At 36.8% G+C, this 22630-nt stretch overlaps 4 protein-coding genes and 1 long non-coding RNA gene across 8 annotated transcripts; all 5 read right to left on the bottom strand.

Moving 5' to 3' along the window:
- Window positions 1–404: 404 nt before the first annotated feature.
- LOC104803201 (40S ribosomal protein S26-1-like) lies at window positions 405–2212 on the bottom strand. Its single transcript, XM_010527100.2, has 5 exons — window positions 2053–2212; window positions 1865–1957; window positions 1697–1781; window positions 1456–1589; window positions 405–823 (listed from the first exon to the last, which is right to left on the bottom strand). Exons 1-5 carry the CDS (start codon window positions 2053–2055, stop codon window positions 749–751), a joined length of 390 nt encoding a protein of 129 aa, XP_010525402.1. The 5' UTR covers window positions 2056–2212; the 3' UTR covers window positions 405–748.
- A 344-nt stretch (window positions 2213–2556) lies between these two features.
- LOC104803203 (superoxide dismutase [Mn] 2, mitochondrial) lies at window positions 2557–3907 on the bottom strand. The gene is made up of 6 exons (XM_010527101.2): window positions 3623–3907; window positions 3472–3518; window positions 3251–3376; window positions 3095–3151; window positions 2937–3014; window positions 2557–2788 (listed from the first exon to the last, which is right to left on the bottom strand). The coding sequence occupies exons 1-6, from the start codon at window positions 3855–3857 to the stop codon at window positions 2693–2695; spliced, it is 639 nt and encodes a 212-aa protein (XP_010525403.1). The 5' UTR covers window positions 3858–3907; the 3' UTR covers window positions 2557–2692.
- A 47-nt stretch (window positions 3908–3954) lies between these two features.
- On the bottom strand, window positions 3955–6873 carry LOC104803204 (macro domain-containing protein VPA0103-like). Of its 4 annotated transcripts, none has more exons than XR_770146.2 (8): window positions 6484–6873; window positions 6211–6259; window positions 5997–6099; window positions 5819–5914; window positions 4863–4973; window positions 4691–4760; window positions 4368–4499; window positions 3955–4148 (listed from the first exon to the last, which is right to left on the bottom strand). XR_770146.2 is itself a non-coding variant. In XM_010527103.2 (8 exons), the coding sequence occupies exons 1-7, from the start codon at window positions 6703–6705 to the stop codon at window positions 4425–4427; spliced, it is 726 nt and encodes a 241-aa protein (XP_010525405.1). In that variant the 5' UTR covers window positions 6706–6873; the 3' UTR covers window positions 3955–4148; window positions 4401–4424. The 4 variants fall into 4 exon arrangements, 3 of the variants coding, with proteins under 3 accessions (XP_010525405.1, XP_010525404.1, XP_010525406.1); XM_010527103.2 differs by having other exon boundaries at window positions 4401–4499; XM_010527102.2 differs by lacking the exon at window positions 3955–4148 and having other exon boundaries at window positions 4286–4499.
- Window positions 6874–7392: 519 nt separating this feature from the next.
- LOC104803205 (expansin-A8) lies at window positions 7393–9052 on the bottom strand. Its single transcript, XM_010527106.1, has 3 exons — window positions 8825–9052; window positions 8420–8732; window positions 7393–7969 (listed from the first exon to the last, which is right to left on the bottom strand). Exons 1-3 carry the CDS (start codon window positions 8967–8969, stop codon window positions 7666–7668), a joined length of 762 nt encoding a protein of 253 aa, XP_010525408.1. The 5' UTR covers window positions 8970–9052; the 3' UTR covers window positions 7393–7665.
- Window positions 9053–20656: 11604 nt separating this feature from the next.
- Window positions 20657–21783, bottom strand: LOC104803206. The gene is made up of 3 exons (XR_770147.1): window positions 21675–21783; window positions 21477–21541; window positions 20657–20897 (listed from the first exon to the last, which is right to left on the bottom strand). It is a non-coding gene; the product is annotated as an uncharacterized LOC104803206 (long non-coding RNA).
- Between the last annotated feature and the right edge of the window lie 847 nt (window positions 21784–22630).

Genomic DNA, 22630 nt, shown 5'->3' on the forward strand with positions numbered 1-22630 from the left:
GCCCGGCCCGGCCCGGACGTTTTGGATTTGGTTTAAAAGTTTGGGTTTGAGACACATTACATAACATTTACCCCCTTCCTTGTATGTAAATATAATCGGAATCATATTATTTCATTCCACGGTATCATATTTATATCAATGGAAATTAAAAAATACTTTATTTTTTTATTAATAATATTTCACACACGGAGAGATTGGTCATTTGATATTTCACCATCTCTTCCGTTGCGTTTGATGTTCATAAAATCATAGTTAATTATTTTTATCTTATGATATTTTCAGGAATAATTTCAATTAAAACCAACATGAATACCGTGAATTTAGAAGAAAAAAAGTTGCCAACCATAATAATATAAAATCATTCTGTGGTTATATACGTGAACTATGTACTCTATAAATCGAAATAGACAAGATACGGAAACACATTATCAGGGCAAGTCAGGATACTTGGTTCCGACAATGCCCCAAACTCAGGCGATAAAAATTAAATAAAAATGGAGAGCAAAAAATGTCTATTGAAATACTGAAGTTCTAACCCTTAGTTCTATGGTGACTTTTAATTAGATTCCGGACAAAATTTGATTACTTGACAACACTTCTTCTGTCGGAAACAGGAACTGGCTGGATGGTGCATAGTATCCCTGTCACGGCATTTTAAGTTCGGGGGTAGAAATATCACAGCTTTAAAAGCATCCGAAAAGAAACTACAAAACATGGATTCGGATTGGTGAAGGAGACTGTGTAGGGTTCAGGTACGGGGTGCAGCTCCAGCTCCCGGGACACGGGGAGCCTGCCCCGGTTGCCCTGGCTTGGGCATGTCGTCCTGAAACATTTTATAGGATCGAAACCATTCAGCTACTTGACTGCGAAACCATATACAAGAAACCCTAATGAAGTCCAACGATGATAGAACACTACTCAAGGCTCTGCAAGTGGGAATCTAAACAAAGAAACTTGGCATACAAAACACGAACAGCAGAAGGCATGACCAACAAGCCATTATGAGCAAGACCAGAGCAATTTAAGATGTGGGAATTAAAAAAAAATTCACATGACCCAGCATACCAATGCATAAGAAGCCAAATGAAGTCCAAACAAGATGACGGAACACTACTGCAAGTGAGGAGCTGAACAAAGAGACCAAACAAAAGGGAAAATTTTGAAACATGATACACAACCAAAAACTTTGACAGATGAACCTAGACTAACACGAGCAAAGGTGGCATCCAAAACTCGAACATGCCATTGTGAGCATGATCCAAACAACTTCACATGACCCGGTATATCATGCATAAGTCAGATCACAAAGGTAGCCTAATCCAAAACCCTTATGATCGTGGGCATCAAAGGCAAAGAGCATCAATAAACACATCATCACATGACGATCCTAGGCAGTCAAATAAAGCACCCTTGTACGTATAAGAAATATCAGAGCAGACAGATTAAGAGATTTACCCTGCGTCTGGCAAAGCGCTGAGGTGGGGTACGGACCCTGCGGTCGGTGCGGGACCTGACCCTCACAACGTGAGAGTGGATGGCGCACGAGATACAGTATTGCATCTTGGCATATAGCTTCGGCAGTGTGTAGCCTGAGTAGTACGCAAACGAATTTGACAGTAAACCATCAACCAAGACAGAAACCAAAATCCGATCTACAAAGCTACAAAATCAACACCGAAAAGAAAAGCGTTTATACCATCGTAGACACTGGCTTCCTGAACATCCCTAATAGCCGCTTGCTCGACAATGTTCCTCACGATAAATCTCTTAACTGCCTTATCCTACAAACCGATTTCAACATTGTATCATATCGTTCGAGGCAGATCTAATTACGAGGATGACCAACCACAGGAGGACATCGTACCTTAGGGCAGCACTTGCCGCAGTTGGAGCAGCGGATGAAATTGACATGCCCCCTGTTGTGCTTGTTCCTGCCACCGTTCCTGCGCTTGAAAGTCTACAAACACGATTCGCACAGAGTACAAACCACGATTAAGAAGATCGGATTCCGCAGAAGCGATCGAAAGGGTAGGGTTTGCCTCCGAATCTCACCATGGTTGGCCAAAGTCTGCAAACTAGGGTTTCCCGTGTACAGTTCTGCTGAGAATGCAAACAATAAAAGCAAACTAGGGTTTCCCAGAATGACAGGCAGTTGTGATTATAAGTGCGTTTTTTCGGAAATTTTATTTTCAGTGTGTTTTTTTTATTGGAAATTATTAATTATCTTCGAATTACAATAAAAATGTATTCATTGCAAAAAAGAAAAAAAAATAACAAGTAATTCTTCACAACTATAAATTATAATCCAGAAACATAACCAATCGCCAATCGATAAAACCAAAATCAAATGCTCAAACTTCGAATATTCAAATAATCTAATAAACCGAATACTGAACTTCGAATGGTTAAATATAATATGAAAAATTCAATGTCGAGGTCCAACCCTAATTTTATATAGATTTTATTTTATATATAATTGTCATACAAGGTCAATTATTCGAATAAAAAATAATGCAAGAGACATACCCAATCAGATTCGTGAACGTTGGTTTGTGATGCATTAAAAAAACTAAGGATTTTATTTCACCAAGTTTTATTACATCCACAACAAGATTACGAACACCCTTAGCCGCTTTACACATAATTACACAGACAAGAACCATAATTAACATAATTAAAGCTAAATAAGTGATTAGAGCCCAAACTCCCTCTCGTAAACCTCGGCCGCGTATTTCCAGTTGATGACACTCCATATGTTCTTCAGATACTCCGCCCTCGCGTTCTTGTACTGCTCCGTCCACGACACACATGAACAAGATGAGATTGCAACTAATGTCACTTACCTGTCCTGATACTAACAACTGAATGTTTTCTTCTTCTTTTTTTGTCTTGAGATTTGTTCCTTTTATACTCTTATACGGTATACGAATACGTACCTGCGGGTAATACGCGTGCTCCCATACGTCTATCCCGATCAGTGGAACCAAGTTCGATCCTTTCGTTACCAGAGGATCCTACGAAACGTCGATCTTAAGGTCAAGAGTCTTGTTCAGTCTGAGCGGACAGGACATAACTTGTTCGAATCTATCTTTACCTGATTGGCCGTAGTCTCGATGACGAGCGTCTTCAGCTCCTTGTCCAACCCAAACCACTTACCATATCACAACAAAACAAAATATGGATATGATTTTACGAATTCGCAATAAAGAAACAGTTTCATGCAAAAGGGGAGGTGGTGGTGGATGCTTACCACCCACCCAGATCCCTGCAAGGCAATGCCTTCAGCGTTCATCTTTTGCATCAGTGCTTCTAGAGATCCGAAGTGGGTGTCTATGGACGAAGACAAAGGATCGGTCGGAGGCTGCCCTCCTCCTTCCTGCGCGTTTCAGACACAAATTGCCTCGAACTTATGTCAGGAATCAGAAAACGAGCTCATGAAAGAGATGTTGATCGATAACAAAGACCACGTACACGAACAGGGGCAAGATTCTTCCAGAAGATGGCGTGGTTGATATGACCTGCAACAAAAGATGGCATCTTTCTGATACAAACAGCAGCAGCAGATGAATACGACACAGGGAGATTTCTTGTCGAACAAGCAATATAAGATCAGAGAACAAACCTCCGCCATTGAACTTGATGAGGCCATGGAGCTTGACAACGGAGGAGTGATCACCCTCTTCCATGGCGCATCGAAGCTTCTCAAGAGCCTTGTTGTACTCATTGACGTAAGTCTGGTGATGCTTGGAGTGATGAAGCCGCATGATCTCCTCGCTTATGGCCGGCTCCAATGCGTTGTACGGATACGGAAGCTCCGGCAGAACCGCCGTCTTCAGGGACTGCAGATTGGGATCCATGGCGTCTCCTGTTAAGACGAGAAAAAACAGAACTGAGAAAATGGATAAGAAATGCATATTCGTTTATATAAAGAGGCAAGAGGCTTGCTTACAAATTGGTGGCAACTGAGATATAAGAGGATATTGCGCCACGTCAGCTCAGACATGTCCACTTGGCTTGTCCCTGGGCCTTTACGCGTTTGCCCAGTTGCTCGATTCGTGTCTGATTCTCTCACTTTTGTCAAAGGGTAATTACTCACCAATGTCACCAAGCGGATAGAGCTTTTGAAGTTTTCCTTTTTCTCACTTCGTCTAGAAACAACAACACAGTGATTGGTGAATAGTTCTGCGGTAAGTCCATGAACATTGATCCCTCGTTTACCGAGGAGAGAATGAAGGGGAAAGAGCCGCTTGCTCGACAATGATAATCGAAAATCACATAACCAAGATTATCCTATTGCAAACACCCACGTCGAATGTCACCATTTATTACAGGCTAATCAAGGAACGTAGTAGGGCAATGATCCATACAGGCAGCTAAGTAGAGTTTGGACTTGAGATTACTTGTACTTAGCTCCCAGAAGAGTCTTAACGTTGTAGCATCTCCTTTGCCTTGTTTATCCACACGTTGTATGTGTCATCCGAGAAAAGAACAAAGTGAACCTGACAAGATTAACAAAAAGATCCGAGATTGTCAGTTGCCATGATCAACCCGCCTAGAAATTTAGGACAAACCGCTCTCCAATCTCAACAGTCACATGGGTCAAGTTCAATCAGAGTAAGAGTATAGCTGTATAGGTCCATTCGTGTTCGTGGAAAAGTGAAACAAGTGCAAGCTAGTTGAAGAATCTTGCCTCTTTCAGGTCGTTGGCGAACCGTTTAACGGTGGAGATAGCTACTGAAGCTGCTTCATCGAAAGGGTACCTAACAGCAATTTACAGAAACAAAATTTTAACAAAATGCGTCCTATGTGATGCAATTTTAAAGAATCTTGCCTCTTCCACAAGTCGCTTGTGATGACTTTACCCGAAAACACCACAAGATATGGCAGGAAATGCAATGTACTTGATGTTGTTCTCCTTGGCCACTCTCAGTGTTTCAGACTTATGTCTCATCAAATAGTCATAACCGTATCGACTGAAATCATCAATGAACGTAACGAAGTACAGATAACCTCCTCTAGTTGGAATCTAGTTTTCCGGTTAGAAATTACAAACAAGTTTTCTGTCTTCATTGGTAAAAGGTTAGTGGTCAGTCAACCATCCACACTACTAAGTTCGCAGGGAACGAAGAAATGGAGATCGGTTCCCAAGCGGTCAAATGAGAACAAGTTGTTGTATCTGTCGGAAGAGAAGTACATTGAGAAAGTACTTCAACGGTGACGCTCAAAAAACATGTGAAATATGGATCCTAGCTCACTTAGAAACTCATTGAGGGTGTTTCAACTGCTTTCTCGTCTTGGCAAATCGACTAATAAAATAGATGCAACTTCATCTATAGCGTGGCCACGCGTTTTCATAGTCCGTCGGTCCTCCGGATTTTCAAGGGCCGCCGGGAGCGCATCGGACACCACGCAACGTGCGGTGCTCTTCCAGCCGCTGGACCCTACCTCCGGCTGAGCCGTTTCCAGGGTGGGCAGGCTGTTAAACAGAAAAGATAACTCTTCCCGAGTTCCGAGACATTGATCCATTTGAAATATCCCTCTTGGCATCAAACGAGAGTATATACAACAATTGGGAGGATATTCGGGAGCTCACACAGGCGTTAGACGATGAAACCGAGGAGAAATTCGAGCTTCTGTATTCTGACTCTGTCCGAGTCAACTGTAGAGGCGGAGTAGAGGGTCATGGTCGGAGAAAATTCTCGGATGAACGGAAGTTTTCGGACATGTTCGAGGCAAGAACCCGGGAAATACATTGATAGATCAGAACATATCAGACAAAGCAACTGGTGATATCAGACAGAACTACGTTCTTGCTTACTTGTACGCATTGGAGAGGGATTCTTTGGGGTTACTGTCTGAATCATATATAGGCCCGACCGTGTGAATCACATGAGATGCGGGTAAATGGAAACCCCTGCTCAGTGGAACATTCATCAACAATCTCAACTCCGGAAAGTTCAGAACATTATTCAAGATTGGTGAAGAGAAGAACCTACTGGGTGATTCTTGCTTCTCCGGTAGGGCAACGGACTCCGGGACTAACTTCTGGGACCTCATAGCACGCCGCTCTCAGCTGCGGCCCAGCAGCATCGTGTATGGCTGCCAAGCGCCAAGTGAGATCGCAGTTGAACCAGTCGAAATGTTCATCGCATGATCAAAATGTGAAAAGGGTTTTAGAGAAAAAACGATGGAAACATCTCGAGAAAGTACCTCCATCTGCACCACCACCACCGAGCATACGCTCATTTGCTGGATTAACCTGGTAAAAGAAACGAATTGTTAAAGTCATGGCAATGGCATTGATGCAGTGATGGCATCAGCTCCTCGGTGTATGTGAATTGACTTAGGGGTTTAACGGGCACTAAGACAGAGCCATATTTTCACTTTCATCGCCAACTTCCAAATCCACGCTTCTATCGTGGAAAAAGAACAAGAACATCAGGCCTAGAAATAGAATTGATCGAGCGGGAGAGAGAGACTAACAATAGCATCGGAGGAGCCATCGACGGACCACTGGGTGATATCTCCTTTAAGGATCTTAAGAAGGATGGAATCAGACAACCTGTAAACAGCATCTTCTCCGCCGGAACCAATGGATGACAAAGCCGCGTCGCCGGGACCCGTCGGCCGAGAGGAAACAGCAGAGGGAGAGGCGCAACTAAGAAAGTTACGGAGACGAAGGAGGACACTGTCGAGAAATCGCATCCTGACGCTGCCACCGGAGGAAGAGGAAACAGCGGCGGAGACGGTTTGGCGGTGCGGCGGAAAGGATATCGGAGAGAGAAAGAGACCCTCGCGTTGGCGTGGAAGTCAAAAGTCTGACTCGGCCGTCGGTTTTTTCGGAATTACCGGAAAGTTTTATTTTATTTTATTTTTCCCGGTTTAGGTACAAACCAAAAATCATCGACGGGTTATATTGGATCTCAATCCGTAATGGGCCAATCATGGGGCTTTAAAATCTATCAAAGCCTATTAATAAAAAAATCATTGGGTTTGAAGAAAAATTTGTTGTTACCAATTCATAAACTTAAAAATTCTAAACAAAAGACATTTTTTTTTCGATTTCCAATTAACTATAAATTTTATAAAAAAAACTTTCAAATGACTAGACGATATTTGAAGCCGATTTTATCTGACATGTAATTTTATAAAATCTTTTATATAATTCCGTGTATTTTTTAGAATGTTATTCTTGTAAATAACGTCGTTATCTACAGAACTTGATCCACTGATCTTTACAGTTTTAATAAAATTAGTAATTTTAGTTAGGAGATAAGAAAAAATCATGAATTTTTTAGAATTTTAAAATTTGTGTATTAATACGAGAGTTAATAACAAATTTGGGCATTTATATATAACTTTTTAGAATGAAAATAAATCTACATGATAAAATAAAGTAAACAAAAAGAAAACCTTCATTATCTTTGAAGAGGGAAAAAATAATTATATTATGAGGTGAAGTTTAAGCAAATTGGATCAAATACACACTCGAATTAAGTGAAACAACCAAACCAAGGCCTACCTAGCGGGCGCCTATGAGCCACCTCAGCATCACGCAGCCACGTCATACAACCCCACCTCCCATTATTACCATTCCCCCAACCTCGACCTCTTAAAAAACAACAATTCTTCTTCGAACAAATCTGGTTTTGTGTCAGAAATTTGTCAGAACTGTCCGCCTTGGAAGGTCTGTCCGAACTGCCACCCGGACGGAGCGACGTTGTTGGAAGTGACTGTACGGCCGTCGCTGGTGGTGACCTGAAAAGAGAGGCTTTGGCCGTTGAGGTAGGAGTTGCTCTGCCAGTTCTGTCCCCAGTTCCTCGACATGGCTTGCCATCCTGTGTTCGACCCTTTTATCGAAACCGCGTGCACGTCCCCCGCTCCAGCCACGTTCGTTATCAGCACCAGGTTGAAGTACGAGTGTCCGTTTATCGTGAACCTTATCCCTCCTTTCTTCATGCATGGTACCCTGGTACGTACGTTATTACATCAACCAAACCCAAAAAAAAAATATCAGATTCTATATAGGTTTCGAGTGGCTTAAAATTTGGACATGTTAGTCTATTAGAATCCTCACAGATATTATATCATATTACATTATATTATGAATACCCTCTTCATTAATGTCTATCCATATAATTATGTTGGATTAATCTTGTAATGAAATGGACCGTTGCTTCCGAGCTTCAAATGTCACGCTCAAGAATGGGTCCAGCATTGACCAAATAAATATAATCCAAATAAAATAAAAAATGAAACGGTCCATTTTATTACAAGATTAATCCAGCAAATTATACCCTCTAATTACAGGCAATATATCATATCGTTATATGTCAATGTTGTATCTCAATTCATTACGGTATATATTGCATATTGAAGCTTTGAAAAGTCTCGTGGTGGACGTGTATATATGTGTTACCTTCTGAAGGAGACGGGGACAATACCAGCACGGTATTGGGCGATCTGGAGGAAAGCGGGTTCAGCGAGATCGAAATGCTCTAGAGGAGGGTTGCACCAACCGCCATTGTCGTTGGCCAAGCCGAAGTTCGGTGGACAGAAGTTAGTGGCCGTAACCGTGATCGTCCCGGACAGGCACCATCTCTGGTCGTTGTCGCACCTGAGCTCGTAGCACGCCCCACAAGTCAGACCGTTGTTGAACAGAGCCGTGCTCAGCGCCGCCGTGCTCGTTCCGTACCCTTGGCTGTACAAGTTTCCGTACCCGCACGCGCCACCTGCAAGCAAGAACCGACCCACCCATTTCATACGCCACTTGTCGTCTTGCCACTGGACGATCATATGTCTATGATGACACGTGTGGACTTACCCATGGTGCCAGAAGCGTCGCCTCCGCCGTAGAAAGTGGCGTGGCCGCCTTGCCAGCCTCCGTAGTCTGCGTAAGTTTCGCGTAGGAGTAATGAACCAAGTAAGGAGATGATGAGAGAGACTTTGATTCTTGATGGAATATACATTTTCAGAGATTAGGGTTTTGTTTCTTATCTCTGATCTGTGTGTGTGTGTGTGAAGAATGGTGGTTTGAGGAATCAAAAGGAGAGAGTTCGGCTATATATATACATATAGGGGAAAGGAAAGAGACGAGTATTATAGTATTTTCCAATTTACATATATTTGACTACTATCTATATATTGACATATATAAAATATATATATTATTACAGGTACATACACACAAAAACTCTATTTGATACTTTTTCTTTTATATTTTATTACCAATATCTTATATAAATTAATAGAAAACAATGTGATATATATATACATATATATGTATATAATGGATGTAACGGTTGAAGGTTGGCCACATGCAAATGTTGTGGTTTAGAACGCAACTGCTAATCTATGGTGGCCCCAATCTTCACATGCTTCTTCTTTATACAAGTTATTTCGTGTAACCGCTTTCTCTCACATTTTATATTTATTCGACCGCGTCTTAAATTATTTGTCTATGCATTGTGCAACCTTACGTGTGCATGTAACGTGGGTTTGTCTTTTCTTCTTTCACATTCCTCCCAAACTCTCTGCATATTTTGTATAATATATATACGCATATATGTATGTCTATGCTTATGAAACTATACATACATACATACACATGGAAATTTCTGAATCAATCTCGATATTCGTGAATAATAGATATTTGTTTAATCATCTATATAACTAGAAAATTTCCGGTTTCATTCACACGCACAAAAAAACGAACTTGAACCAATATTATATTCTTCCATATCCACTAGATAATGCATGTGGTAGGTACTTCTAATTACCAGTACATAAGATAATATGTGGAAGTTCAAGAAAAAAAATAGTTTTTATATTATTATTGTTTTTATTTAATGGTGTATAAAATATACATTGGTTAAGATACGATTCTGTCGTATAAAGACAGTCGAATAACCGTATCATAGGAAATTTGGTAGTTCATCAATAAAGGCTTTATAGGCATACATATTGTATTTAATTGATATTACACAATTTTACATCATATATATTCGCATGCATATACATGTATCTGTATTTGCATTAAGACATTACTTTCTTGGACTGCACCCTTTGAACACTTTTCCTATATCCAATTTACATATTTTAAAAATTCGTTAGCATGCATATACATGTTTCAGCTTTATTTGTCTTATCGTCGCTAAATGATAACGAAAATTTTTCAACTCCCATTTTCATTGCAAAATTTTTCATCACAAATAATCGAATTTGCATTGTGAAAATCACGCATATAGAAATACGCCAGTGAAATAATTGGACGTACTATAACGGAATATAACGGTAAAATTGAAATTGCATAAATTAAGATGAGTAAATTAAGGTCGAATCGTGAGAAAATGTCGGCAACATGTGCATGATTCCGGAGAAGGAGAGAGAATCATCGAAACTCCAATGATGGACCAATGATTTTTCATATTGTCTATTATATGTATATTAGTATATTAAATTCGTGGAGGATTACAATGTGGTCGTTATCGAATATAACAATATATATATATATATATATGTATATAAGCACGTAAAAGAGACTTAGGATATATATATATGGACCTACCATGTTACGAGCACATGCAAGGCCCCGACGTTTAAGGCCTCTTTCATGCATTTTTTTCCTCAACGTCATTTTCATTCGCCTATATATATGCATGCAGCCACTACACAAAGGCGTGTATTTGTGTAACTCTCTCCTCGCATTTTCATTTTTACTTGTGTTATATGATTAATTATTACATTTTGATTTTAGTCATACGGTCGTAATATTTAGCTTGATATATATACACTCGTGAAATATACAATTAAATCCGGTTGGTTTGATTGAAAAACGTCAATGGGAACATACGTGAAACGTCGTTTTCATTAGCCCTTAGAGGTGGTGGGTATATGCGTTATCAAGTGTTAAAAGTTTGTCGGTTATTGGTGGGATTAGACAAGGAATTAGATGGATACCTTGACCATAGTTGGATAATTTTGTCTCTGGTTATTTGTGGTGTTTGAAATTATTCGGATAGAAATAAAATCATATCCGACGCTGAATATAAATGTTATTTTCAGTCGCATTCGACTTTTCTCTTTATGTTTATGCAATGGAAGCATAACCGCTAGCGTTCATATACGTATTGATCGTATAGCCATCAGTTTGTACAATAGGATGCAAAGAAAACAAAACCATGAAAATCGAAATTTCAAAATAAAAATAACCGAATAATAAAAGGAATAGATCAGTTGATTGGATTATTTGCTTGCTTGATGCAATTAGTCTGGATGCCCCTATATGATATGAACTATAAGATTCGATTACTAAATATATATATATGTATTTGTAAATTCACATTCAAAGTTCACATGCTTATCTCCAATATATCAACAAGTCGTGCTGGCCATAGAAAGGCAATATCTATTACAAATGTGACAGATGCAGCAGGAGCAAAAGCTCTGAACCGTATCCACAAAAAGGCCATGTGGGTTTTATCCAAAATGTCCGAGAAAGTTGTAGATCAGGGCCTACACAGAAAGACTGACCGTTGTGTCTCGGTCTTGTCCCAACATTACATTAGATATGAAGGACCAGTTGATGGGTCAACATGATTTGACTGAGATGCCCTCATTACTTACTCTTGTTATTAGAGAGTATTTTCTCAGATTTTGGTTTGGCTGGTTTAGCTTTGGTTTGTTGATTGTTTCGGTTTACTATTTGAATTTTTCTTCTCCCGCTTTCTTTATTTTGGCTTGTATAAGTTGAACTCTGTTTCATTTTTTAATTTAGAATGAAAAGATTAGAAAATTCCCACAACTTTTTCTCTCACATATTGATGAAACTTCTTTCATCAATTTGTTTTTAATTTCGATTTCTACATTTTGATATGATATCAGAGCGATATTAGCTTCGTTGTTCTATTGCTTTTCTTTCATTAATTTCTTCCTTGATTTCGATTTCATGTGATTCGATCATGCCGATATTCATGGTTCTAACTCAACTTTTCCCATTCCGAATAATTCAGATCCATATTTTTGTCCATTTTTTCTACACGCAACTGATTCTTCAAGTCTCTCGCTGGTTCAAGTTTCAAGATCAGTTAAACTACATTGTTTGGTCTCGAGTTGTGGTTAAATTAAACGTTGAATATGAAGAACAAGTTAGGATTTGTCTTTGGCACAATGGTAAAACCGGATCTACATCATAGTGATTATGGTGCTTGGTCTCGTTGTAATGATGCGGTTTGCACTTGTATCAATAATTCTGTAAGTCCTGAAATCCATTCTCAGATTATTTGTCTGGATGAAGCTGATAAAATTTGGCGCTATTTAGAACAATGTTATAAACAGAAGAATGTTTCGAAGGTTTATAATATCCAACAACAGCTCTTTGAAATGCGTAATGTGGTGAAGATTTTTATGGTCTAAATGATTCCTACTCTGCTGCTCATAAACAGATTCTCATGCCTGATCCATTGTCTTGCCAAACCTTACTCAAGTCTATAATCCGATTTCTCAATAGGAACAACGGTTCATCCTCGGATCACATCCTGGGAACAACAACGTCTCAAACCTTACACACATACATACACACAACCTGACTACCCCATGCTTTGCAATTTCATTTCATAGTTTTCCTGCTCCTGTTCATGAAAACGATGGACCTAATTGATCGATCCCATATGACGTGATTTATTATTCCCTTTCCTATCTTCTATGGCTTTTTGTTGAATCATCATCATCTTCACACCAAACTTGCTTTAGGTTTTATGTATACAAGTTACAACTCTGTATATAGTAATTGTAATTGACTTATTTTTGTTTTTTAATTATGTTAACAATTTTTGAGTTCTATATAAAATTAGTGGTAATATATTTTATAGTGTTTGGCTTTGGTACAAAGTACTTCTATGTCATGTGTTCTTTTTTCTTCTTTTTTTTTTTGGTAGAAACTGTGTTGTGTTGTTTGTGTTTTTATGTATTTTTTCAGTTATGTTTTTATGTTTTCAAGTATGCGGGCTTAATTCTTATGTATTTGGTTATGTGTTCATAATTCATATGATATAATAACTTTTTATATAAATCTAATAATTATTAGTGAGTATTTCGAATTTGTCTTATATTCTTTTTTATTACATTTTATTTAATTCTTTTAATTTTGAAAATTATATATGTTTTATTTTATATCATTTTTTTTATCTCGATTCTATTAATATCCATTTTCGTATTAAAAATATATAAATTCATTGTTTTTTAAGTTTTTTATCATTTAAAGTTTAAGAATTAATATGTATTTCAAATCATGATAAATTATTGAATATAAAGATAAAATAAAAATTAATTAATAAAGAGATCATATTGGATTCATGTACAATTAACGACATGAATAACACGCGTCATGCATATGAATTATTATTATTTTTGTGTACACCCACATAATACGATTTTGTTTTGAGTTGGTTAGTTTCAGTGATTTCTTCAAACAGAAGAAAATTGCTCATAAACTGTGGGGATAATTAGTCAAAGCATCAATATCGCTCTAAATAAAATTTTCTAAGAGAAAAACACTTAAATTCAATATTATGTGCATTATTGTTTTGCACCAACATCGGATGTATCTTGGGTAAGACGTCATCCCAATGCTCTATGTATCCTCATTCTTTACAAACCTCGTACTCACAATCACTATCGCAACAATCACATATATGGGTGATATAAAACAAATAAATTCTTCCTGGTTTGAAATGAAATGACCGACAGAGACAAAATAATATTACGGTGAATTATGGGTTGAATAAATCACTATTGTAAAATTTTAATTTCACGGAAAATAAAATCGCTATTCATTCAAAACAACGCAGTAGAATATATACATTGAACGAAATCCACATACATGCATGTATGCATGCATGTATACATCAAGTGAGAGTTACGGAAAGCTAAAATACAAATCATCAAAAGATCTACCACCGATATCTCAAAAAAGAATCGTCCAAAAGAATCATCTCACAAACGGGAGATCTATCTAGCATCCCAAAATGTCAGAGTGAAAGGTCATCGTCCCAAAACTATACATGATTCAAAAAGAAAACGTTCAACACCGTCGCTACCGCCCGAGTCTGCTAATCCTGCTCCGTTCGTGAAACGTAACGTAATAACGTTCTAAACTATGTAGTTAGAGAATGATTCGGATAGAAACCGAATATCTCACTCTCGTTGAAAACGGAAATACAATATAACCAGCATACATTGATATAGCAATCAACGGTTGGATTATCCATTGTTGGGTTAAGAAAACTTACATATTGTGTGCTAGAAACGAACGTTCAGCAGGGGCGGACCTCACTTGTTAGCAATGGGGTGCTATGCTCCCACTTATTTTAAAAAAATCTTCTATAGTTTACCCTTTTTTTTTGTCACATTTCTTTCTTTTTAAGTTTATGCATACATTGCCCCCGATAAATTTTTCTGTGGGGTCGCAACTGATGCTAAGTATGAAGAAGAAATATATTTTAAGTATATATGTTTTTTTTTTGTTTGGATAAAAAAATTATGTGTTATGTGTTGCATGTGTTCTTATGTATTTTTATTTATGTTTTTATGTTTTTAAGTATGCGTTCTTATGTATTTAGTTATGTGTTCATAATTAATGTGATATAATAACTTTATATATATAATTATTAGTGAGTATTTCGATTTTGTCTTATATTTTTTTTATTACATTTGTATCTAATTCTTTTAATTATGAAAAGTATACATGTTTTATTTTATATCCAATTTTTTTTTATCGAGATTATATTAATATTCATTTTCGTATTAAATATTCATTGGGCTTTTTTGTATTTTGTATCATTTTAAAGTTTAACAATTAATATGTATTTCAAATCATGATAAATCATTGAATATAAATATAAAATAAGAATTAATTAAGTAGCAGATCATATTGGATACATTATATGGCTTACGTTAGTTAATCTCCCGTTGTTAATGATTGAAGGTCTCACACGTTTATTCTGGTCAGATCCATAGCTCAGTTCATCGGATCGGCCTCAAATAATAAATGGGCCAAAAAGCCCACGTTATGAATTTGATTTGAGAAATGCATGTCTATACAATTTTTATATATGACATATAGTTTAGGCAAAATAATTACAACAAAAAAATATTGACGGCAGAGAAAACATCTTTAACAACAGATTGACAAATTTTATAAATTATCTCCCAAAAAATGACGTTTTAATTTTGTCCATGATCAAACACACGTTTTAATAATGTTTTGTATGGGATGGACCGATGTTAATCATGCATCATAGATTAACAAAATGGTCTATAATTGATGATGACGTTCTCCGATAATAGCATTCTCCGTGGCTCAACACACACACACACATATATATATATATATGTATGAGCAAAATTTTAATTAATGATGTTAAACAGGTTTAGCGGATCACAAGGAAAATAAAATGGACGACCCATAAAAGATAAAAATGTATTAGATAAATAAAGTAACGAGTGATATAAAATGGACCAACATTTTCACACGAGACCATTAAAATGAATTTTTTTTAAAATTCACACGACTCACGATGGGTCTAAATGATATAATGAATTTAGATATTTTTAAATATCGGAAAACACTTTTTACGACTTGTCAATTTTTAACAGCTCACATGACTGAGCATTGGTCTCGAGATATGCGTCTTCACGCCGGACCCCAAACCGTTTCATTAGCCGGATTGGATGACAGGGTTTTTTGCGTCTAGAAAGACGGATTTTTTATGGCAATAAAAAACAATTCTATAATCTCTCACAAATTAGTCAAAATATAACAATTTCCTATATAAATTTTTAATTTGATAAAAATATACATCCAAATTAAAATTTTTTCAAATTCTCACACGAATTCGGAAAATTCATTACAATATCTTACATATCAGGAGACAACGTGAAAAGTTGTGTATTTCCGTTAAAATTTCAGCTGTTTTGATAAGACACGTCGAAAATAATGTACATGTATATGGCACGTATCAAATCTAAAAACCAGAAAATCTAAAAAATTTAACTGATTCGATAAATAATTAACCAACGAAATTAAAAAAACGGAAAGAAAGAAAAAAAAAACTCCTAAAATCTCTATCTCTAAATCAACATTCACTTTCTATTGATCCCCACTCTCACTTAGTGATGTAAAACAGGCTGACTAGGACCGGCCTGGACCGGCTCCTCTCGAGCCAACTCATTTTTGGCTCAGCCCGTTTGACCCATTTTTTACGAGCTAGAAAAACTCTGACCCAGACCAAATTGTCCGAGTTCCGAATCGGCTCACGAACTAGCCCGTTTTTATCTAATTATTCGAAAGAATTTTAAAATTATATAAAAATTAATAATTTAAAGAATACAAAACAATATTTTGAAGTCATCCAACATAATATAAAATATTTAACATAACAATCTATAAAACTATATCTAAATCAAGAAAAATTATCAAAATCAAAGCAACATAAAAAATGTAATACACCAACAACATCAAAATATAACAAAAAATATACACCCAATATCAACATAAAAAATGTCATACACCAACAACATCAAAATATAACAAAAAATATATACCAACATCAACATATCATAAATTTTAATTTGCTATATATGCTGAAGAAGTGAAGAAATTAAAGTATGAAACCCTAATATTTTTTTTATATCAGCCCGAGAGCCAGCTCGCGAGCCGACCGAGCTAGTCCGATGGGCTCGGGCTCGTCGCGAGTTGGCTCGTTCCGCCCGTTTTTATTTGGTCTTTTATTTTTGCAACCCAACTCGATAAAAAACGAGCCAACTCGCGAGTCTGGCTAATTTTGCCATCACTATTCTCACTCTCACTTTCACCAAATCCCTAACTCCGGCGCGACACCCTCCCTCGGCAAGACCCTCTTTCGACGCGACACCTTCCCCCGCGCTTCTCCTATCTCTGACAAATTTAGATCCATTCTCTCTGTCTCACTCTTGTCTCTCATCTTCTATGTCTCCATCCGGCGATTTCTCACTCCGATAGCACCATTAATCATCCCAACCTTTGATTTCGATAATACCCTCGGCCGCCACGAAACTCTCCTCCCCCGACACGACGATAATCACCTCTTCTGCCCTACTTTCTCATTCTTCATCGGTAATCACCTTTTCGTGAAATCGATAGTTTGATTGACTATAGTCTTGTATTTTGCTGGATTATGTTTTACAGCTTTCAGAACTGTTTCTTCTAGTTTTGACAGATTCATTTTGTAGTTTGATTGATTTGTTTGATTTGGTTGATTTGGTTAATGGTGTTGTAATTCGATTGGTTTGGTTGTTTTGTAGTTCGATTGATTTTCTTGATTTGGTTGATGGTGTCGTATGATAAGCTATTGTCGTTTTTGGGTTGATGTTGTTGAATGATATTATGTTGGTAGATGAGTTCAAAATCTGAGGGAACTTTTCAGTCTGGAAGTTCGAATTGGAAAAAAGGAGAATTAATGCCACGAAGAGGTGTTCCAATACAATGCGAGTGTGGATCTGCTATTACAAGATGAACTTCCAAAACTCACAATAATCCTGGAAGAGTTTTTTTTTCGTTGTGCAAATCATGAGGTATTGATTGTTTTTGAGAAATTTTATCTGTCTTTTGGCAGAGGTGCATAATATTGTTGTTTTGATGTTATGTTTTTAGGGAATCCTTCACGCTTATTTAAATGGGTGGATGATACTTTTATCAAAGAAATTGAAGATTTACATGGTGAACAACAAAAATAAGGTGGTGAAATTGAGTTGATCCATAAAAAAAAAGCAAAAAATGGAAGTAGAAAGGGAAGAGTTCGAAGATAAGATGAAAAGAAATGAAAAAGAGAAGCAAGATTTAGAAGTCTATATGAAAAAAACCGAAAGAGAAAAGCAAGAGTTGGAAGCCAAAATAGAAAAAATTGAAAGAGAAAAGCATACAAACTCATATGAAAACAAACACTAGCACCAACGATTTGGAGACTTGTAGTTGCGTTACCAATTCCTTCTTCTCTTTTTCAATTGTTCCCACCTTGCCTTCACAACTATAGTTTGTCAGTTTGAAATATCCCTTGGGATTTATTGGTGAATGGAATTTTTTGTTTAAACTACGTAAGATAAGAAATATTATATTTTGGAACTCAATATTTCGTATTGAATATGGTTAGTTGGAAAAAATTGTTTTATGGTCTTTATGTGTATAAACGAATCAAAAACAGATTTAATTAGAACATAATATGCCAAAAATAAGATGTCGCACATGAGTCCAATCTAGGAGAAAAAACATTTCACAGACAAAAAGACATTACAATACATATGAGTTCACAAATGGCATACAACATATTGTTGTACATCCAAAATAAAAGACCGTTCAGATTGTCATATTATCACACCAATAACAACAAAAAAGAAAGATCATATTCTTCAAGTTCAATTTTCTTATACTTGTTTTCCTGATGTACAAGACAAAGATTGAACATGTCTATATAAATATAATAACGTAGAAACAGGTTGAACAAAGAAACAAAAAAAAAATTGAATAATAACATACCCAGACATGTCAGCGTGTCTGAGTACTGAAAATGACTGTTGAATAGTTGTTGTAGTCCCCATATTGCTTGGTAACATTCAAAGGAGACGACAATGTCAATTAGTGAGAGAAAGCCCGTATTACATTGTCTAGCTAGATTGAGTGGATATGGAAGCACCCGATAGTGCATTTCTACTAGATGTTGCATTCCCGACCGATCGTGCAATACTACTCGATGGCGCATTTGTGTCCGTTTGTGCATTGCTAGTCCATGGTGCATTCCTGTTCGATGGTGCATTTGTGCTCGTATGCGCTGATATTGGCTACAAAAAAAACAAAACATGAAAATATATTGTAATCGATTAAAATATTTGTGTATACAACACACCTCAAATGGCCTTGGTTCATTCTTGCATGTCTTTGCATTATGAACAAGTTGTTTGCAAAGTCTACATCGGAAAACTCTTCCATGTCGGATCATGTGACCGCTCTTGAGGATGACTCATGAGAATCTTTAATTCTTCTGTGTTTCTTTGGACGTCCTATCATTTGTATTGTTGTGGGGACACCAATTGGAGGTTTGTTTGATTTCATTCATGACGGTTCACTATTTACGGGTAGGATATTACGCTGATATATTACTTGCCATATGGATTTCTTAATGTAATGCGATATATATGTGAAAAAATTGAAAAAAAATAAGTCGTTAATGATCAACTATAATGCAAGGTATAAGTTAAAATAAAGGAATAGACAATTATCTAGAAACGTCTTATCGGTTGTCATCTCCGACAATTAAACGTCCTCGCAGACAAATCAACCGCATAACTTATCCCAAACTCAGCCATCTCATCTTTCCCATATCCACTCCGTTTATGTTACAATGACAGAATTTCTCACGCGACTTCTCTAAAACTTTCAAAATTCGTGGGGAACTCGGTTTTGCACTTTTCTACTTGAGTTGCATGTCACGATATCCGCCGCATTATACTCTTTCGAATTTCTTCAGGCATATCAATCATGGGAACACTACGTGCTTCTTTTATAGACCCATTGAAGCTCTCTGATAAATTGTTGTTAACGTCATGACATTTTGTCTCGGGATTAAAAAATGTGCGATATCATTTTTTCGGTTTTGTCCTCATAGAACCATCATAAGCCAATGGATTATACGCTCGGATGTCATGCACATATTGATGAAACTCATTTTCAAGGTAGTTCTTGGCCGTTTTCCAAAAAAGAAGTTTAAGCTCGAGGTCCTTGAACTGTTTCTTCCAGTTCGCAAAAACATGTCTTGTACACATCTTATGTTCAACCATTGGTAACTTTGATTCGATGGTATTCATCAAACCATGTTCAAAGTTACACAATTAATATCTTATCGTTAAACAATATTTATAAAACCAAGTTAAAGAGTTATTCATACCTTTTGCTTGTCGGACAATATCGTCAAATTTTTTCCCTCATCTAAATCTAGTCTCAATTTTCACACAAACCACATCCAATTGTCGGTATCCTCGGTACATACAATGATCCGATGCAATAGGGTAAATATCATCATTTGCATCTCTACCAACTGTTGATAGAAGTTTTTTCTTAAAATTCTACTTCAAGAAATATTCATCTAATCCGATAACCGGACGACAATGTCTTTTCCAGGAGTCGCGTAGGACTTCGAAGCAAACATAGAATCTGTGAAACACTTCCTGACCCGGAGTTGGTTTTGTTCCAATTTAAGTATGTATTGGGATTTGAACGTTGTAGCTCTAACTCATAGACCCAAAGTCAAAATTGAACTTCTTGATCTTCACACACAATTTTCAAGGCCAAACTTCGAGCCTTAAAACAATTGCTAATTGAGACAGACAAATTTTTATCTCATTGTATGTCATTCTGCATCTTTTTGGCTGTATAAATTAGATCTGCCCTTATCTTCTCAATGTACATTATGGTTATTTGCCTCATCGTTAACATATTCGCATATTTCGTAGGAGTATGGTTATGATCGTCTTTATATATTTTGATCATCCATTTGTTGATTGCATCTCAACCGAACAATAAACCCTCCATGGACAGTCCATATTACAACGCATTGCGGCTAATTTTTTCGATCCCACCTCGACAACTTGATGTTGATGTTCTCAGCTAACACATAGACAAACAGAGCCTTCTTAAATTCTTTCCCTGAATTGAAAGATTTCACTACGTGGAAATTATGTCGGAATCTTTGTCTTAGACTTGCCAAAGTTTTGTCATTCTTCATCTGTTCCTTCAGATGTCGTTGGATTAAATTCATCACTATTTGCATAATCCTCACTTGTATTCACCTCTTCATTTTCAACAACACCATCTTCAACAACAACAACAGGAAACTCTTCAATGAAATCATCATCACTGCTTTCATACTCACCAAATTCATCCATATAATCAGAAGAATTATCATAATCATATTCAGTAGTATGATCGTAGCCTACAAAATCATCATCAACATAATCACCTACACTTTCGTCATCACATCTTTCTGTAGGTGGCTTAACTGGAGTTGGCGGAGATAAATAGTGGTCTACGTATACATCTAACTCTCCACACAACATTATCATTTCACACATAAAATGAATTGCTTTGTTGTCCTTCAAACACACATCTCTTCTCATCCAAACTCTCATGTGGTAATGTAAACAACATTTCTTTGATTGTACTATTTATCTTACGAGATTTCACGAAATCTTCATGAAAAAATCAAGACATAACATTCGTATCCACCATAACACCTTTTTCCACAATTCCATCCAAGTAACAAATTTTTCATCTATTTTGTGCATAAATAAAACAATGTAAAAGTTGATTTTACACCAACTATAAACTTAACCCAATTATTACTATCTATTAATAAAATCGAACCACTCAAATCAACAACAAAACTGCTTACCTCATTTTCTCAGTCCACTGATGGTTCTAGGGTTTCATCGTTCACCAAATTCTAAACCCGAGAAACTATAAAACAAAAAACAGACATTATTAAAAACACAAAATCTAAATTTATCCACAAAAAATCGTCAATCCCTTAATACAAACCCCCAAATCAAACAAAAAACTTAAACAGAAAACAATAAGGCAGTATTGATACCTGGGGATGAGAGCGTCCGAGCGGAGGTCGACAAGTGGTGTACAATCGTGGGGAGGAGAGTTCCGGGGGGTAGGGGAGGAGACTATCGGATAGCCGATGCTCGGGGGGTTGTTTCCCGGAGGAGACTCTCGGGGAAGAGATTATCAGAAAGGAAAGAAGCGTAGGGAGGGTGTCGCGTGCCTCGCCGAGGGAGGATACCTCGTCGGAATAGGGTGTCGCCGTGGGAGGGTGTCGTGTTGAGGTGTCGCGTCTGAGTGATTTGGTGCAATAGAGAGTGACAGTGAGAGTGAGACTGAATGTCGATTGAGGGTTAGGGATTTTAGGGGGTTTTTTCTTTTTGTTTTTTTTTTTAAAATTTCGTTGGTTAATTATTTACCGAATTGGTAAAATTTTACATATATTTTGGTTTTTAGACTTGATAGGTGACATATACACGTGTACATTATTTCTGACGTATCTTGCAAAATCAGCTAAGATTTTAACGGAAATACTCAACGTTTCACGTCGTATCCTGATGTGTAGGACAATGCAACGAATTTTCCGAATTCATGTAGAAATTTAAAAAATTTTGAATTCGGGTACAAATTTTTGTCAAATTTAAAATTTATGTAAGAAATTGGTATATTTTTGTAAATTCGGGAGATTATAGGATTTTTCATAAAAACAAAAAGAGGGTAAAACAGTGTATCCTTAAAATATATATATCGTAACAATTTTATTAAGATTTCTTTTGGGTAGCATGTTATCTCCTCAAGAAATCCTACGGCCAACAATATGATTAAAGAAAAACCCACGTTTATGGATTGATTGGAAAAATAGAAGGATGGGCTTTAAAAAAGTGTAATAAATATACTTTGGAAAAAACGTTTCAGTTGGGGAATCTCGTAGCGTTGTTTGGGAAACTGGCAGAAAAATCTTGCAGGAGAGCTTTTACAGCTTTGAAGAATCAATGATAT

The sequence above is a fragment of the Tarenaya hassleriana genome, unplaced genomic scaffold, assembly GCF_000463585.1.
Source record: "Tarenaya hassleriana unplaced genomic scaffold, ASM46358v1 Cleome82, whole genome shotgun sequence".
Classification (NCBI taxonomy): domain Eukaryota; kingdom Viridiplantae; phylum Streptophyta; class Magnoliopsida; order Brassicales; family Cleomaceae; genus Tarenaya; species Tarenaya hassleriana.